Raw genomic sequence first — 19,051 nt, 5'->3', positions numbered from 1 at the left:
GCTGAACAGAGAGCTTTGTCTGGATCTCAAGGGGGGAAAAAAAGTTTGAATTGAAGTTGTTTATGAGCTTTGGAAGAAGGGGGAAGCCTATCAAGCAGACTACAAGGCTACCTTGAAGTTATACAGGGAGAAAATCAGAAGGATCAAAGACCAAGGAGAACTTATTCTGGACACTACTGTAAAAGGCAATCAAAATGTTCCTATAAATACATTAGCAACAAAAGAAGAGCTGAAGACAATCTCCATTTTTTTACTGGCTGCAGGAGGAAACAGTGACAAAGGGTAAGAAAAAGGCTGACATACTTAATGCTGCCTTTGTTTCAGTCTGTAAGCTGGCCTCCAGGTCCCCACTGAAGTGGAAGACAAGGACAGGTAGCAGAATGAAGATCCCATAATCCATGGGCAAATTGTCAGTGACCCACTACACCTGTGGAGCCAGCAGGACTAGGCAAGTGATCATCCCCCTGTCCTTGGCACTGGTGAGGCCACATCTTAAAACCTGTGCTCAGTTTTGGGTCCCCAAGAAAGACACTGAGGTGCTGGAGCCTGTCCAGAGAAGGGCAGCAAAGCTGGTGAAGGGTCTAGAGCACAAGTTTTATGAGGAGCAGCTGGGGGGGGCTGGGGGTGTTCATCCTGGAGAAAAGGAGATTCAGGGGACACTTATCACTCTCTACCACTGTCTGAAAGGAGATTACAGCCAGGTGGGGATCAGTCCCTTCTCCCAAGTAAAAAGTCATAGTACAAGAGGAATTGGCCTCAAGGTGCCCCAGGGGATGTTTGGATATGAGGAAAAAATGTCTTCACCAAAAGACATTGTTGTCAAGCACTAGAGCAGGCTGCTCAGGAAAGTAGTGGATTCACCATGCCTAGAAGTATTTTGGAGACTTGTAGATATGGCACTTAAGGATGTGGTTTAGTGGTGGACTTGGTAGTGCTGGGTTAATATTTGGACTGAATGATCTTAACAGTTTTTTTCAACCTAAACAATTTTATGTTTCTTCAGTTTTTCACTCCAGGATTCTTCCCTTTTCCCTACAAGGCAGAAAGTGAGAGTAAAGGTTTGAAGTCATCCAGGAAACCAACAGCAGGGCTGGGAATGGCACTTGTCATTCAAATTGCAGTGACAAGTCATTAAGGACCAGGTTTTCCATCATCAGAGCCAGTACCTCTCATTAATAAAGGATCTGTTCTGCATCAAGATGGCTTGCTGGTTACATACTGAAGCAAGATATAGGAAATAATTTCTTCAGTCCCATTTTCACACTAACGTAACTTTGAAGTAGGGAAAATATCAATCTCTGTGTCTTACCACAAGGGGGATGTCCTTTCTTCCTCTTCTTACCCATCTTGCAAAACTGAATGGTTACAATTTTTAGGACAGGGATTGTCTCTTACTCTCTGAGTCCACAGCACCTAGAAAAATGCTGTCCCATTCAAGGGTTCCCAGATATCAACATAACCCCTTTTTAAAGAGGTTTGCTCAATAGAATCCTTGTTGGAAGATGACATATGTAAAACCTGGCATTTGGGCTCCATTCACCCTGGTTTCTGAGACTCTCCTGTCATACTGTACAATCTACAATTCCAGTAATTTATATTTCTTTGTATTTCTTTTGTAATATTTAAGACATACACCATAAAAATCAATAGCAATATAAAATTAGCTAAAGTAAGGATATATAATATGAAAGGTTCCAGGAATTGTCAAATCAAGCCACAAAAGAAAATTTCTCATACTTTGCTTATATTTATGCCTCATACTTTACTCATATTGATGAACGTAACATATTCACAACTCTCTACATGGTTACGTGAAACAAAAACTATATCATGACAGTAACAAAGATTTACACTACTGCTGCCTATGCTGCAAAACCATTTGAGTGTCATTGGAGCAGTTTGGCATTGCACATCTTCAGCTTTGTTTGGTATTTAAATATGAATAATGCCACTGTTGCAGCTACAGTTTTAATTGCATGCTGTTTGAACATCAGGCACATTCAAGCTCCTCTCTTGAAATTTTTGAAAAGAGCTTTTTTTCTTTTTTTTTTCTTAAGACAAAGATATTAATTTTTGGAAATTTTTTTTACAGCACTACAAAATGCTGCCTGACACTGAATTTCCTGCCAAACAATAGGCTGGTCTGGCACACGAACAAACTATGTTGCTGCTAGCATTAACAAAACAGTCTTGCTCCCTTATCAGTCATTCACAGGTAACCTTTTTTTTTTACAGAAGTACTAATATATCTTAAGGTCTGTTCTAACTGCAAAATCACTTTATCTCACTGATCTACTATTGAATCAGGCAAAGATCTCCCATAAAGAAGTCTGTGAAAATGAAGTACAAACTGTGCATTATGGAATTGAGGTTAAAGCTCTCATTTGCTAAGCTTACCCCCTTCTTCAGTGGGCTTTTGAGAACACCACTGCCCTGCTTTAGGAGATGCATGTGGTTAATGGTGTAGGGTCTGTTTGAGGTATTTTCATTTCCTTTAAGGTTTATGGGTTCTGGAACTTGGAAAGTAGCTTGGAAAGGAACCCTTAAGCTTAAGGGCAGCTTAGTATTTTGTATAGAGGAAAGTAAGAGGAAGATTTTTCACTATTTCTAAAATACATTCTGGCTCTGTATTAGCTTGATTGCTTCAGCTTATTTTGAGGTGGGTTCTTGTCTCTTCTGAGTTATATTTCTGACAGGCTTTCTCTTGGCCATTGTTTCCCAGCCAAGTACAGGTCAAAAATACAGAGATAATTGCTGATCCTTAATTTATTAGCAGCTTTCAGAAACAAAACCACGACCTGAAACTGTTACTGGAAGCTGATCCAAAGCCAGCAAAGGTTTTTTTGTGGCATACAGGAGCAAAGAAGGCATGCTACTGTATCAGGAGGCAAGTCCAAATATCTGCATATCCAGCTTGCAGTGACTCAGATTCATCTGGTCAAGAGGTCACAAACATGATGGCCCCAGAGGCCAGGTCCTAAAGGCCACAACCAAGCACCCTCAAATTCTGAATGTGAGATCTGTGATTAGAGACTTCACCCAGATGGTCACAGCCAAGTTTATGAAGTTGTACAGGATTTCAGAACTATCTTTCTGAAGGTAGCTCTGAAAAAATGGTGGCAATGGCTTTGAGGCTTCTTCAAACTATTTTTAATTTCCTATGAAATTTAGTTTGCAAATAAAACAAAGAGAACACTTCTTAGTTTTGTAATGAAAACAAACATTCTTTCCTCTCCTGTTATATTCTCCCATCCTACTTTTGAACACTCTGGTTTTATCAAAATAGCAACAGGTCTGTTATATTTTAATGAAAAAGGCTTTTATTAGATGATAAAACTTCCAATTACAGTAATTTCGCGATTATAAGCCGCACCATTTTTGACTAAAATTTTGGTCCTTACGCGGATGTGCAGCTTATAATCAGGTGCAGCTTATAATTGTGAAATTACTGTAAGTGTCTTATTTCACACAAAAGTTTGAAGCCCAAGTTTGGGAAATACACCCCCCCCCGCCCTGAAGGAAAAAAGCACATGAATTTCCTTAAATTTCAGATGCACAACAATCCTATATGTATGAAGATATTAACCCATTGAACAGCAGCTTCTCTGATATACCAAGTTTACAACAACAATCCAAGGGTCCAAAAAAACTGTGGATAAATACTGAGTGGAGCCTAGACAGTAAGCAGGTTTGTCTACTTGTAATTTGCCTACTTTCTGACTTTTCCCTGTAACTACCCTCATTTATTTCCATCCTAAGTTCTCTGGATGCTACAGGCATCAGAAACCAGAGCTGCAGTTGATTGGTGCCATCTAACCTAAGACAGCACAGTACCTCAAAGTGGGAACTGTGAAAAAACACTGAAGTGACAGTGAAGTACAAAGCTTCTTACAAGTCAATGGAGGAAACCAGAGCTGGATTTGTATTTTCAGTCACACAGCTGCCTTTCTTAATATTTCACATCATATATTTTTCAAGCATGCAAATTAAGCCCAAGTCTTTGTAAAAGTCCTTCAAGAGCAATCAAATTTTGCAAGGATGAGACTTAAAATTTGCTGGGAAAGAGAGTAAAATGGTCACAAACAGAATAATTTTAAGCAGAAATACACAAAATCACCATTCATTTGGAAGAATCATGTAGTCTCTTTCTTGTGCCCTTGCCTTCCCTGATTTCACAGCATCCTGCCATAAACACAATGAATGGTGCACATCAGCCTAGGAAGTGGGAATGAAAAAGATTCTCTAATGGAACATCTTACCTGGCTAATAGCTTCTATCTTTGCAAGCAATGGCTCTGTGTGCCTCCCCACAGTGCAGACTCACCATCTGCCTTTGCTCTAATAAATGAACTCACATTACAAACACAGAGCACAAACATACTCATATCCTGAGTCTACTGCACCCAAGGGTCGGATGCTTTTGCAGTATGTATAACTAGCAAATGTTTGCTCCCAAATGTTTGAAATGGCTCCCAGTCTTTCCTAATAACAATCATAACCAGTGAAAAATTCATCACAGCTATATTATGGTAAGGTAAAACTCCTTAAAAAATACTTATCTATTTCACTAATTGTATCTCCGCAATATCTTTCCCATATAAAATTCTGCTTCCCGCAGAGTCTTGCATGTATTACTAATATCACACACAATCAGATGCCACCTTCCTGCCTCCCTGGAACATCAGTCTAATTTTGGAACCTGCAGGATTCCACTTCCAAAATTTCATGTTTTAGACGAACAGCTTATTTAATTATATGTCATTCCTGGTCTGTGAAACTCAGGATTTCTATTCCCCAGAAACTTAAATATAATCTTACTGTTTTTCCTTCACACATCGATGCTCAACACTGATATTCTCTCCAAATACATATATACATACACATATCCTTCAACTAACTCTTCCAAAAAGCATTTCCTAATTTGTAATTTGTATCTCTCAGTATATCCAGATCTATGAATTGTTCAACAGATCAAGCAAAAAAAAATCGTAACAGGTGAGCATATAAATGACATTTTTTTATTTCTTATACCAGTTTTCTCCTAGGAGACCACAGCTGTATGTTATACAGGTGACTGTTGATGCTTACAGCTGCTGGAGTTTCAGGTCCCACTTTTGTAGCACTTGGTTTCATAGAAGTGATGCACAATCAACCATGGCCCTAGTATTATATTAATTACTTAAATATTCTGCCTTTGGAACCCAAGGAGCTTTCAGGTATCTGAAAGATGCACCTGAAATAGCTTTTTAGCTACCAAATGAGCCACATAAAACCTGCTGTAATAGTATCACCTTAAAGTTCAAATGCTTTTTTTTTTTTTTCCCTCAGTAGTGCATATTTCTAAGGAAAGAAAGCTCACCCATCCATGTAGTATAGACACAGTATCTGTGTGGATTTCTGTCTAGTCGCAGCTTGTTGTCAGACATCAAACAACATCAACCAAAATTGATAGAAGCTGCCTTTTGGCAGAAAGGACACGCAATGTCAGATAACTCAAGACTTCATACTTATGTAAATTTGATGAAAATAGATGACAGTCAGACCTTACTCATGCCCTCACTGAAGCACTGCTCTTTAACATCATTCTTTAATACATGCAGTCCAATTCTAGGAGCAGACATCAGAGAATCCCACACTGAAAAGTGGCATTTAGGATTCCCTGACTTCAGGAGAAGCCTTAATACAAGTTCATACTTTATTAAACATCAGAGAATGTAAGCACAGGGCACCAAATAATTTTTTTTAATTAGGTTTTCTCAGACCCATTACTTCAGCAATTATTTTCTTCTATCCTAAATACTGCTCAGAACAGGGTACTGGCGTAAAGGAACTTACTACTTATGCTTGCCAAATAAACAGCTAGTTCATCTTAAGGGGAACAAAAAGCAGGTCTTCTACAGACAACTGAGTCATCTCAGCAGCATCCACTGATTGCAGGCAACTTAAATCAAAGAACAATCAGGACATTTATTATAATCATGGCATAGTAGCTTGCTTGTGCAAGGTGAGCATGATTCAGTGCATATATGCTTTTTTTCAAATCATTTTAACACCATTATCCCTGATTACTAAGTCTCCCTGAGGACAGTTCTACACAGAATGGTTTGGGTTGAAAAGGACCTTAAAGATCATCAAATTCCAATCCCCTTGCCATGGCTGCTTAGAGCCCCATCCAGCCTGGTTTTGAACACTGCCTGGGATGGAGCTTCCCCAGCTTCTCTGGGCAACCTGTTCTGATGCTTCACCACCCTCACAGTAAAGAATTTCTTCCATATACCTAACCTAAACTGCCCCTCTTTCAGTCTGAACCAGTAACTCCTTGTCCTATCACTGTTCAAGTAAAGATACAAGGTACAGGTATCACTGGCATGTGCTGCTGGTGAGCTTACTTGAGCTTGGGAAGAGTTGGGGGAGTAGATCCACTTTACTCAGCACTGCAGCAACCACATTCACCCCATGAGTTACTGTGTCTCACATGATGAGGCAAGGATTTGTTAAAGCTGACTCAACTTCCTCAAACTTTACCACAGTTACAAAAAAAATTGCCATGATTTAAAGTCCACAGAAGCAGAGTCATAGAAACCAAATTAACCTTTCTGACCATTCATCTCAAAATAACATCTGCTTTATGAAAACTATAGCAGAAGATCTTTCTGGCAGGGGCATTAATGCATGCTACTTTATTTTGCAGGTCTGACTGGAAATGAGACTGAATGAGATACAATAAAAAAGTTAGAAATATTGCCCTCCATTTAACATGCTGCTACACAAAAAAAGTGTACACAGAAATACTGAAGCTATAGCCCCACATAAAAACATGTATTGTTGTTCTGGCAATAGTTAGTTCAGTGTAAAAAGGAACTCAGTGGCTGTCTGCAGCTAAATCTATTGGGCTGACTCAGGTCTTCCGATTAACATTTTTGATTTTTGCCTACACCTCATTTCTTTTGGGGATGAACAGTTCATTGCACTTGCCTTTTGCATATGATGACAAGTACACAGCACCATGATAAGGCACCACTGAAGGCATTCCTTCAGTCTCATTTATATGCTGTATACTCCAAAAGGACCAAGCCTCCAGTCCTGAAAGGCACTTGGAATTACAGGCTGCAAACACCACTAAATATCAGCAGAGCTCAGACTATCATTGTCATTGCAAAACTGCCGTGCAAAAGATGAACATGTGTTGATAAAAGCTACCAAATAATGACAGGTCAGATTAGAATAGTGCTGTCATTGTTCTATCACTTTTTAGCATAGCTCTTCATTTACTATAAATGTTACTAGATATTTATTACTAGCACGGCAGAAAGAGCTAATGGGTATCACAGCAGGGGCCAGCAATGCATAAATCTCTGGGATAATACTCTCCATAAAAAAAGGAGATGACATGTAATAACCCTCCTCAAAGAGTCATTAGGAGAATTGTGAGTGATTTAAGCATTTTCTTCCTCTGAGGCCAAAGATTTGTGATCTGTTGCAAATTTATTTCTAGCCATATCAACTGAATAAGACCTTTGGCGGGTCCAATGTGTTAAAAAAAAATGACTGGTTAACTTTGTAACATTAAGCTTCAGGCTGCAAAATTATAACTTCTTTCGTTTCATGCACATACACCCAGTGTTAAGAGCTTGGAAAAAAAAATCCTTATTATATCTTATGTCATAAACAGAAGGAAAAGGTCACCTCTGGTCCCCAACAGATGTGTATGACTGGGTCATCTAACAACACACAAGTGGAATGACAGCTTGAGTCAAACAATCACATACTCATATATACAGCCAGAGATGAAATCCCTACTCAGAACAGGGCCACCCTCAAAGTCACAGGATGCTCAAGGCCCTTGGCTGGTCTTACTGCAAGTATTCCCAAGAATGAAGGTTCTACAGCTTCTCTGGGCCCTGCCCCAGTATTTGATCTCCCTTTAGTATTTCACTGGAATTTCCCCTGTTGCAAGTTGCGGATCAGCTCAGGCCATTGCACAAGTCACCGGATGCTTCTGGGCTTCCTCTGCTGCAGTGCAGCTGTTCAAAACACAGGTTAAAGACCCAGGCATGATTTTGAAACTACATCATCCAAGAACACAGAAGAGGTCCTGCAGTGCAAAGTGCCACAGTGCAAAGAGCTGTAAGGAAAGAATGAAGTTCCTTTAAGCAGTTACGTCTGCAGCAGCAACAATACGGTGGCTTTTAGTGGCAGGAAGAGCAAAAACCAACATAGCCTTCCTGAGAGTGATGGAAAAGAATTAAGACCTCTGCCCAGGAAAGAAGCAGCTGACTATACTTCATATCAAAGAAAGTACTCCTGACTTGCTGATTTCAGTTTCAAACAGTAAACTGACTTGTAAAACTTCAAATATTTCTTCACATTAAATGAAGAACATCTTAAATCAATTAGGGATAAATACAACCTGATCCACTAACATGCTTCTTCAAGCATGAAATCAGATAAATTAGAATCTTACTTAGAATATAAACATTTGTTTACACATGTAAATGCTAAGCAAACTAAAAAGATTAAAATGTTATTAAAATGTTATTAAAATGTTATTAAATGTTATTAAAATGTTATTAAAATGTTAAGGCAGCTTACACTATACGGCTGAGTCTGTTTCATTCCTGTACCTGATAAAGTACACTCAGAAGTCCTACAAGTACTGAAAGTAAATGACATATTCTAACTTTAACAAGGCTCAAAAATCACAAGTGACAAGAAATACAGAAAACTTATCTAAAAATAGTTTTTAAAACAAATGGAAGTTTATTTATATGGTTTACCTGAGCCTCCAACAACATTGCACAGGTTTTATTTTAGAAGCAGGAATACAGATGCTCAACAGGTTGCCTGCATTACTAAACTATCTTAAAATTCCATTAGAAACAGCATTAATATTTTGCATCCTAGGATGGAAACCAACAAGAGGTACTGGATGCCGTCATTTTTGGCTCACCAGAAAGAGGAGCACACAGCTTATGTGCTAGTTTCCATTTCAAACAAGCAATGCTGGGGCTAATCAGCAAGAACTTATGTCTCACTGAAAGGCTTTTGAAATTTGCTTTGAAGAAAAACTCTTGGAACACGCAAGTCTTCTTTCCTATTCACAGTTTCTCGCTGCACATACTCATTGACCACTTGCTCATATCCCTCAGCCTTGAAAAGCTGAGATAAGAACTCTGAAAGAGAATTTAAAAAAATAAAAGATTAAATACTATGTTTAAGCTATTTTTAAAACACCAGACAGCATTTATATAAGCATATGTTCTTATGTATTACAGCATGAAAATCACACAGGCCTTCAGATTTCAAGCTGTTCCATGTGGGCAGACTGCTGAATAAAAATCAATAAAGATCTCCTTTAGAAACATCAACCTAAGCAAAACAGCTTGTAAAACTGGGGCTTAAACTAGTTACTCAGTTGAATTTGCAAAAATTGCCACATCTCTTATTTTTATTAAGCCTTGTGATTCTCATGATGACTGACACCAGTGCATTCTTCCTTGTGCAACTGACCTTCACTATCACTTACCGTAAATATTTCAAAGGTAATCCAGCTGTGCAGATGCTCCTCTGCTCAGGGAAGAATAACACCCTAGGTTACATGCAATTGCTCAACAGAAAAACTCACATAATGGGAAAGAGGATATGGTGGTACCAAGACTCCTTTACGTTGAACTGGAAGTATTTTCCATTAAAAAAAAAAAAATTAATCAAAGCATATCTCCCTTAAAGAAGGTAGAAGCATCTCTAAACAGCAGCAGGAAGGTCTGCTCATGCTATTGACTTGTCATGTTAATTAAAAACCATCATTTTTCCTTTCCTGCACCTCAATTCACTTACTCAGACAGCAATTTCACAGTAAATTTAAGCTGTTCTAAACTTGTGTTACTCGATAGAAAACAAAGATATTCCATTTTTCACTGCTCAGGGGGATTAGCTCAATTAAACAGTGATCATGTGGGTACAGGAAGCACCACAAGAGATGGTGTGCTGAGGAGGATGAGACCACCCACTTTGGTGGCACTGCAGGTTTACATCAACCCAAGCCCACCATGGGTGTAAACATTGTGTGTTCATGCAAAATGGGGGACCCACATCCATGAAATATAAATAAACAGCACTCAATTGTGAACCTATTGAAATCTCATTGTGAGGAAGTTGCACATATTTCATAATACAAAACTACAACCACACATTCCTCCTCAAATTTAATATTCTTTCAAACAGTAGAAGAATGGATTTTTTTTCCTGTGGAAGAAGTTCCTTGTTGTTATCTGAGGCCAGACATATTATAAATAAGTTTCATTCAAATCACCCAATGCAGCAATTACTTGGTGCACCAATGCAGTGCTACAGAGATGAAAAATAACAAGGGTTGCAACCTCTGTGGATGTGATGGGAGTCATGTCTCCAGTAACAAAAGAATTCTCAAGCATTAAGCAATGTTTATACGAAAATCTGTGAAATTAATGAGATCATAATGATCAAAAATGGGAGTAGAGGTGATCTGTGAGACACTCACAGACCAGCCCAAGGAAAAACAATTGCTGACATGAGCAATATAAAATAAATTCTCTCTTTTCTCCTTCCTTCCTCTTCCTCGTCCCTACCTCAATTCTTCTCCCAAGGGAAACATGCATACTAGTAAGGAACCTCTCACTCAGAAACTATTCCAAAACACAATAAAAATGAGATTTAAAATTCCACAGCTAGGTCAGTCTCTTATTTGTTCCCTTTAGCACCCATTCTCTTTACAAGAGCTAATTGTTTAAACAGAACTAAAAATCACTCAATAAATAACAGTTCTAGAAATGCTTCAATGAAGCTGTAGCACAGCCTGCATTATCTTACATTTCATCATTGTCCTATGAAGAATAGGGGGAGCTCAGACAAGATTAATGGTTTTTATATATCAGAAGCAATTAGGTAATATGTTATGGCATAAAGTATGAGTAACATTTACTTGGCTCCAAATTGGTCTCTTCAGTGGCTGTGTTTTGCTTTAGACCAAGAACAAAGAGCCTCACAGAAATAAATTCAGAGCTCTTATTACACAATGTTCTACAAGTGATAGGGGGGTATAATGAGTTTAGCATGAGGAATTGGGAGTTAGAAGCTATAGACAAGCTACAATCCCAATTCATTGTGAGAGTCTAAGCAAATTCCTTCACGTCTCTGTGCTTCAAATTCTCCACCAGTAAACTGCAATAACTACCCTTCCTCCTAAACCATTATGAGCACTGAACAAAACCTAAGTACTGTATCACATGGAAATGGTTTTTTGCATTGCCTTCACTAAAAAACAAACCCTGGAAAACAAGAGTGACCACAGCTAGTCAGTGCAATCCCAGTAGGATTTGTGCATGAGCTTCTCAGTGCTGCAGTCGTGGTTCTGCTTCAGAAGTCAATAGACCTCAGCCTGCTCACCAGAAGTAGCCCTGCACAAATAATGATGCCAAAAGAACTGCTTACTTGCTTCAGGAAGATGATCAATTCTCTTACTGAACACAGTTCTTTTCCCCTTAGGTAACAAATATGAATGAAATTCAGCAAATTCAGAAACCGCTCCTCTTGGAGGATTATAGCACGTACAACAAGCTTGTAAACAAGAAAATGCTCCACAAAGTTCTGCTAGTCTAAATAACTGCTTCTTCCCCCCAAAAAAGGTAAATAAAACAAACCACAATTTAACAGTTCATCCACACAAAATAAAACTTCCATGGTTATGTTGGCAGCTCCCTGGAGAAAGTTTAAACAGAAGATTCACAGAAAAGAAAGCACTCTACAATATACCTTACCTTCAGTAAAAAAATATGATCTTGTCCCATCTTGTCTGACATAAAAGTTTTCCCCAAGTTTGCTGCCAGATTTAAATCTGAGCATTGCATGATCATACAGGCCATAGTCTCGGAACAGGACACACTTGCCTGGTTTTAATACCTGTCACATAATACACACAGGCTTTAATAAGCAAAACAGATTTAGTCATATATAGGTACATTTATTTGTGTACACATACAGACATAGGTAACTAAGACAAGGTAGACTAACATAGTCAATACAACAGTGAGATAGATATCTATATATAGATGCAGATGTAGAGAGATGGAGATATACAGTAATTTCACGACCATAAGGCGCACCGGACTATAAGGCGCACCCCCCGGGAGTCGGTAAATTTTGCAACTTTGCAGATCAGATAAGGCGCACCGGACTATAAGGCGCACTTTTTTTTTTTTTTTTTTTTTTTTTTTTTTTTTTTTTTTTTTTTTAGCGAGGCTCCGCCCCCAGCTCCCCCCGCGCGGTTGCTGGCCAAGGCCCCGCCCCAACCCGGCAGCCATTGGCCCCCGGGCCTGCCTGTATCCGCCATTCCGTGCGGCGTCCCCGGGGCCGGAAAATGCCCGCCGCCGCTCCGTGTGGCGTCCCCGGGGCCGGAGAAAGCCCTCCGCCGCTCCGTGCGGCGTCCCCAGGGCCCCGCTGCTCCAGAGTTCCCTGGTGCTCCGGGTGCCCCCATGTCGGCGGGCTTGCCCCGCGCCGCCACTGCCCTGCCTCCCATCCCTCGCTCGGCTCGGCGCACTGCGGCCCCGTCGGCCCCTATTGGGCTGTGGCCCCGCTGCCTCCAGCACCGCAGCCCCGCTGGCTGCGCCTGCCCCTATCAGCTGTGGCGCCGCTGCCCCCAGCACTGTGGTCCCGTCGGCCCCTATCGGCCTGTGGCCCCGCTGCCGCCAGCACTGCAGCCCCGCTGGTTGCGCCTGCCCCTATCAGCTGTGGCGCCACTGCCCCCAGCACTGTGGTCCCGTCGGCCCCTATCGGCCTGTGGCCCCGCTGCCGCCAGCACTGCAGCCCCGCTGGCTGCGCCTGCCCCTATCAGCTGTGGCGCCGCTGCCCCCAGCACTGTGGTCCCGTCGGCCCCTATCGGGCTGTGGCCCCGCTGCCGCCAGCACCGCAGCCCCGCTGGCTGCGCCTGCCCCTATCAGCTGTGGCGCCGCTGCCCCCAGCACTGTGGTCCCGTCGGCCCCTATCGGCCTGTGGCCCTGCTGCCGCCAGCACCGCAGCCCCGCTGGCTGCGCCTGCCCCTATCAGCTGTGGCGCTGCTGCCCCCAGCACTGTGGTCCCGTCGGCCCCTATCGGCCTGTGGCCCTGCTGCCGCCAGCACCGCAGCCCCGCTGGCTGTGCCTGCCCCTATCAGCTGTGGCGCCGCTGCCGCCAGCACCGCAGCCCCGCTGGCTGCGCCTGCCCCTATCAGCTGTGGCGCCGCTGCCCCCAGCACTGTGGTCCCGTCGGCTCAGGCCGCTGCGCACAACAAAGTTACAAAGTAGTAACACCTCCCTGCCCGCGCTGCTCCCGGTACCTGGGGCACCCAGGGCCGCCCCCTGCCTTCCAGCCCGCACTGCTCCCCGTGCCCGGGGCTGCCCGGGGCCACGCCCCGCCTTCCAGTCCACGCTGCTCCCTGTGCCCGGAGCCGCCGGGGCCACGCCCCACCTTCCAGTCCACGCTGCTCCCTGTGCCTGGGGCTGCCCGGGGCCACGCCCCGCCTTCCAGTCCATGCTGCTCCCTGTGCCTGGAGCCGCCGGGGGCCGTCCCCCGCCTTCCAGCCCGCACTGCTCCCCGTGCCCGGGGCTGCCCGGGGCCACGCCCCGCCTTCCAGTCCACGCTGCTCCCTGTGCCCGGAGCCGCCGGGGCCACGCCCCGCCTTCCAGCCCGCACTGCTCCCCGTGCCCGGGGCTGCCCGGGGCCACGCCCCGCCTTCCAGCCGCGCTGCTCCCCATGCCTGGGGCTGCCCGGGGCCGCCCTCTGCCTTCCAGCCCGCGCTGCTCCCTGTGCCTGGGACTGCCCGCGGCTGCCCCACCATGGCTACTCGGCGCTCCCGCGGCGCCGCCCCCCCTCGCGGCTCTCACTTCCCGGGTGGAAAATTTTGCAACTTTGTAGATCAGATAAGGCGCACCGGACTATAAGGCGCACTTCCGGGTTTAGGGAAAAATTTTAGTCATAAGGGTGCGCCTTATAGTCGTGAAATTACTGTAATTAATTCCCTGTGCAACAAAAAGGTTGTGCAAAAACTGGATTGACTCTTAAAAATGTTTCACCAAGAACAAAACAACTAGTTTTAGAATATATGTTTGGTGCTGATCAGCTAAGTTAGCAATATTCTTCAAACAGAGAGGAAAGAAGAAAACATACAGTTTAACAAAAATTCCCATCAGGGCATTTTTTCTATTGGCTAGTATCCTGTTTAGCACCTGATTTTGTTTAATGGTTAACAACAAAATTTAGAATATTGTGACAATTCTTTATTGACTGAAGAAAAGAAAATGTTGCAATATGTTGAGAAATAAATAAGAAGCCATTTTAAAAAATGCATAATGGATTTTTTGCATTGCTTTTTGGTAAAGAAATCAAGCTATAAAGAGTTTAAATTTTGTAAGTACATGGTCATTGCCCATGCTGATTTTAGATATCTAAATATTTATATGAGCTAAGAACCAATCCTGATTTTGGAAAACAGCTGGAGATATAAAAAAAAACCCCTAATAATATTCCTTTTTCAAACTACTGATAATAAGCTAAATAATATCAGAAAATACAAGATCCTTAATATATACTTATGCAAAAGTAAAAAGAATATGTTGACTGTTTCCTTCTGCAGTCAAAATATGACATCTCAGGAAAATTCAGAATAATCACAATTCAGGTTGTTTAAACCACCCTTTGGAGAGGCCTGTCCTAGTCATCAACTAACAAAGACAGCTTGGGGGGGTGAATCTCTCTAGGTTAATGTTGACTTCTCAACAGTGTGTTTTTAAATCCCCACAGGTCAAATATGTTTAATAATATCAGCAACAGCCTAACTATGGGTCACTGGATCTTAGGAAGTTAATTTTGGCTCACTATCATTTACACCTGTCTTGTGTTACAATACAGGAGGTGATCAAAAGTATCTATTCTATCACCATCTGATGAGACCAGGTGGAGCAGTGATCTTTATCTCCATGGGAGATACTCTGCTAATGGGCCATCCATTAAAACCAGGTGGGGCATTGTTCTTTATCTTTTCACAACCCATCCTTCCTCCAGGGAATTATCTTTGGCTAATGGCCCATTGAGTCCCACTGCATGACTTATAAAACAACTCCATCCCATTGGAAGATGTACCAGCCAGGAGGAAGAGTCAACCCTTTCCTACCAAGATAAAAACTGGGATCTTGGGACACTAAGGTAGCCCCTTTCTCCACTGGACTCCAGAAGAAAACTGGATTTCTCCACATCACCACTGGACCTCCAGAGGGAAACTGCACCTTTTACAGGAGCACTGCTCCAACTGAATCACATGTGTCACTGCAAGGGGACTGCAACCACCATTTAATGGGACTGCTACCAACACCCTGCCTGACAGGGTGTCAGGTTGTATCTGACTTTGTCAGGGTTTGGGGTTTGTGCTTTGTAGTACTGTATTTCTATTTTAATTTTCTTAGTAAAGAACTGTTATTTCTAATTCCTAGATCTTTGCCTAAGAGCCCTTTGATTTCAAAATTCTAATAATTTTGAAGAAGGGAGGTTTACATTCTCCATTCTAAAGAGAGGCTCCTGCCTTTCTCAGCAGACACCTGTCCTCCAAACTAGGACAACACCTTATCAACACAGACATCTCTGCAATATATAAACATTATTCATAGCATACAACCCAAGTCACAGCTTTAAAATCATAGAGTGGTCTGGGACAGAAAGGGCCTGAAAGATCAGCTGGTTCCAACCTCCCTGCTGTGGGCAGGGACAACTTCCACAGATCAGGTTGCTCAAAGCCTCATCTATCCCTTGAACACTTCCAGGAGTAGGGCATCCACAACTTCTCTGGGCAACCTGTGCCAGCACCTCCCTAAAGAATTTATTCCTACTAATCTAAACCCAGTCTCAGTTTAAATCCATTCCCCCTTTCCTTGTCTCTACATGCTCTTTCTTGTAAAAATCTCTCTCCATCTTGCCCATAGGCCCCTTTCAGGTACATGAAAGCCATATTTTATATATCTTTTTGTTACACTGATGGAATCAATTAGGCCTCAAACCAAACAATCTCACAATACAAGGAGTAAAAAAAAGGACATTGTAAAACATATTTTAGTCCTGCATACTTGGTGAACTAACAAAATACATCCATGGAATAAAATATGAAAAATCACCATTGCAAGAGAGTAATTTTCTCAGAAAAATAATGTACTTTCAAGCTAAAAAGAGGGAAAGTGTTTTAAAGGCTGTAAAATCAGCTGGTTTTACCTTGTAAATGTTCCTCAGGACAAGATGCATTTTGTCAGGATGAATGGCAGAAAGCACAAATATAAGTGTGACAACATCCACAGAATTTGCTGGTATATTGTCTAGAAGATCATCTTTGGTAAGATCACACTGGAACACTTTACATCTTTCAGTATTATATAAGGCGTTTTTCTAGGGAAATTAACAAGCTTTTACTGAAAATTAGCGCCATTTGTTGCTACAATAAAGTAAAAAACTCGTTAAATTAATCAGCAGAGAGACACAAAACACAGTGGCAAGAGAATATTAACTTCCAACAGGCAGCTACTGCAATCAGAAATTCTTCGCTGCTAACTACAATAGTGAAACTACAACTTGCAGAATAGTCTATTCCCATGAATTTGAGGAGGAATGTGCATTAAGACAATTCAGAAAACATACTATTTTTGTTTTAACCCTGCTTCTACTCTTTAAAGAATACATAAATACTATTGAAAGAAATTATGTATTACAGGGTGATGAAAGTAAAGCTTTTGAGCTACAGGTAGACTGCAAACAGCTGGGTTCCTGTCACAATAATCTGCAGGTGAAAAAACCTGGTCTTGGCAAAAAATAAATTCAGCAAGGGCTGTGGAGGCAGATGCCATTAAGTCATCCAAAACCCAGGGTACACACTCAGCCCAGTCTCATCCTGGGGTGCAGCCACAGCATCCCAGGGAGCTGCTGTCCTCTGTTTCTTCCCATCTTTTGCATGACAAATGCTGTCTGTGTCTTGTGGTTCTTAGTCACAATACTTTCAATTAACAGATACATAGAAATTTACCTGTGATTATGAACTTAATAAAGACTTTCAAAGCCCAAAGCCCCCCACAAGCCCTGCTGCAAGGCTCGACGTTGGACTGCAACCTACTCCTAATCAGGTTGCAAATTTCTTCAACAATAATTTTTCCAGCCTTGTTTTCAAGAGTGTCCTCGAGACTTCATCTATTAAGGGCAAGCTTCCATGACAAACAAATTTTGCTTGTACTGTACAGTCAGCAGAGACATAGTAGTGCTCCCAAAAAGCACTATCTTCATAAATCATTCAAATAATATACCATAATGCTCTAATCTGACACTGAAAAGCCAAGTCTTGAGCAATGATTTGGCTTCTTACATAGGATCTCCAATGAAATGCATCAGTCTCAATTTTTTGGCAAAGCATATTTCACCCTTCTTACAAAAAGGATGCATGAGAAGTCTGTTGTTACTGTCATTTGTAATTTTAGAAGCTTCTAAAAAACACTCTAAAAGAAGTTCCAAATATCACACCAACCTTCACATACTCAACAGCTCTAGGAGAGAAATCACAGGCATATGCAAAAATATTCAGATCTTCTTCTAAGAGTGGAAACAAGCAGTTCCCAACCCCACAGCCTGCTTCCAGAATGGTCAGTTTTTCATCTGCAAACTGGGGAGCAAGCAATAGGAGACAAAACATATAATTTTTATTTTCTCATCATATGAGCAGAGGCACTGTTCAACCAACATCTTAAAAGCTATAATCAATTTTAATTGCCGTTCTTCAAAAAACCCAAAGTAGACAGCCACTGCATAATCTGACACTCAAACCCAGACATCCTGATTTCTGCAAAATTAGAAACCATTTTAGAACGTATTAATAGTTCTTCAGTCATCTACCCCTTAAGTAATCAACAGATTTGTGCCATTTCTATCTTGTTTTTCATTCAGCTATACAGAACAACAGATGCATCTGGCTATTCCCCTTAACTGTGTTCAGCAATTAGCCTGGAATTCTGGATTCTTTTCTTTAAAGCAGTGTACTGAAGTGCACCAGCTTGCACACAGAGAGACAAGCTGTCTACTTTAGAACTCAAAAATCAAATATTCCAGACTTCATTCTCAGCATCCAGGATGCTACGAACAGCATCCCCATCCACTAAGGGCCAATTATAAACTGAAACTGAACTTATGCATCTGTTTCTGAGAACTTATCTTTGATTTTAAAAGAAAATACAAAGGCCACTGCAAACTTTACATATGTCAGCTCTTAACCAAACAGCTTTGTTCTAAGCATTATTAACTCCCCTGGAAACAACTGATTGGAAACAATCCCATCTTTTACAGCAGAATTGAATCTCACCTTACGACATGCCTTTAACTCTTGAAACTCTCTGGTTGTCCAATGTCTGTCTTTGAAGAAGTTGGTGCTGTTTCTTTTGTAAAACAGATCCCAGTTCTTCTGTGCCTCTTTCTCCAGTTTTAGTTGTTTGAACTCAGACACCAAAACCTGATCTTTTGTCAGTTTTTCTGCTTCTTCTGGGCTAAGGACTCGAGCACCATGGCCTTTTTTTTGGAAAGTACCATCTTCAGTAGATGTTGTTACTATATTCAAGCAATTGGCTGATGCATTTTCTTGGAACATCCTAGATTCTTTCACACAAACATGAACACCAAAGACCCAAGGATGATTTTTTTCCCTTAGTGTGTGGTTCCATCACTTAACTTAGGTAAAATAAGTGAGAATCTAGAAGCAGAATTAAAAATGAGAAATAATTACAATATTAATTTACTACAATTTTATTGATCTGTCCTACTTGGTGTACCTACATGTCACCAGATTTCTCTTAATTTCAGAAAACCTTCATCTAAACTAAGAACTGTAAACAACATCACACTGATATCAAAGTTAAAGAAGATACTTCAGAGTCTCCTGGTTTTCCCTTGGCATCCTAGAAAGCCACCCAAAAAGAAAAAGATGGTGCAGCCCTAACTTTTCACTGAAAGAGACTTGAGAGGGAAAGCAA

The 19,051-nt window shown here is 41.6% G+C and overlaps 1 protein-coding gene across 3 annotated transcripts in view; it reads right to left on the bottom strand.

The window, feature by feature from the left end:
- Positions 1 to 8,736: 8,736 nt before the first annotated feature.
- METTL6 (methyltransferase 6, methylcytidine) overlaps positions 8,737 to 19,051 on the bottom strand; it is an 11,738-nt gene continuing 1,423 nt past the window's right edge. For all 3 annotated transcript variants that reach the window (XM_033066695.1, XM_033066712.2, XM_033066703.2), the window contains exons 2-6: positions 18,388 to 18,771; positions 17,560 to 17,694; positions 16,266 to 16,436; positions 11,795 to 11,936; positions 8,737 to 9,172 (exon numbers count right to left, since the gene is read on the bottom strand). In XM_033066695.1, coding sequence (XP_032922586.1) covers positions 9,024 to 9,172; positions 11,795 to 11,936; positions 16,266 to 16,436; positions 17,560 to 17,694; positions 18,388 to 18,669 — 879 coding nt within the window. In that variant the 5' untranslated portion in view covers positions 18,670 to 18,771 and the 3' untranslated portion in view covers positions 8,737 to 9,023. The remainder of the gene's footprint in view (positions 9,173 to 11,794; positions 11,937 to 16,265; positions 16,437 to 17,559; positions 17,695 to 18,387; positions 18,772 to 19,051) is intronic.

The sequence above is a fragment of the Catharus ustulatus genome, chromosome 1 (genome assembly GCF_009819885.2).
Source record: "Catharus ustulatus isolate bCatUst1 chromosome 1, bCatUst1.pri.v2, whole genome shotgun sequence".
NCBI lineage: Eukaryota > Metazoa > Chordata > Aves > Passeriformes > Turdidae > Catharus > Catharus ustulatus.
The sequence above is the reverse complement of the archived record's forward strand: the minus strand, read 5'-3'. Positions and strand labels throughout refer to the sequence as shown.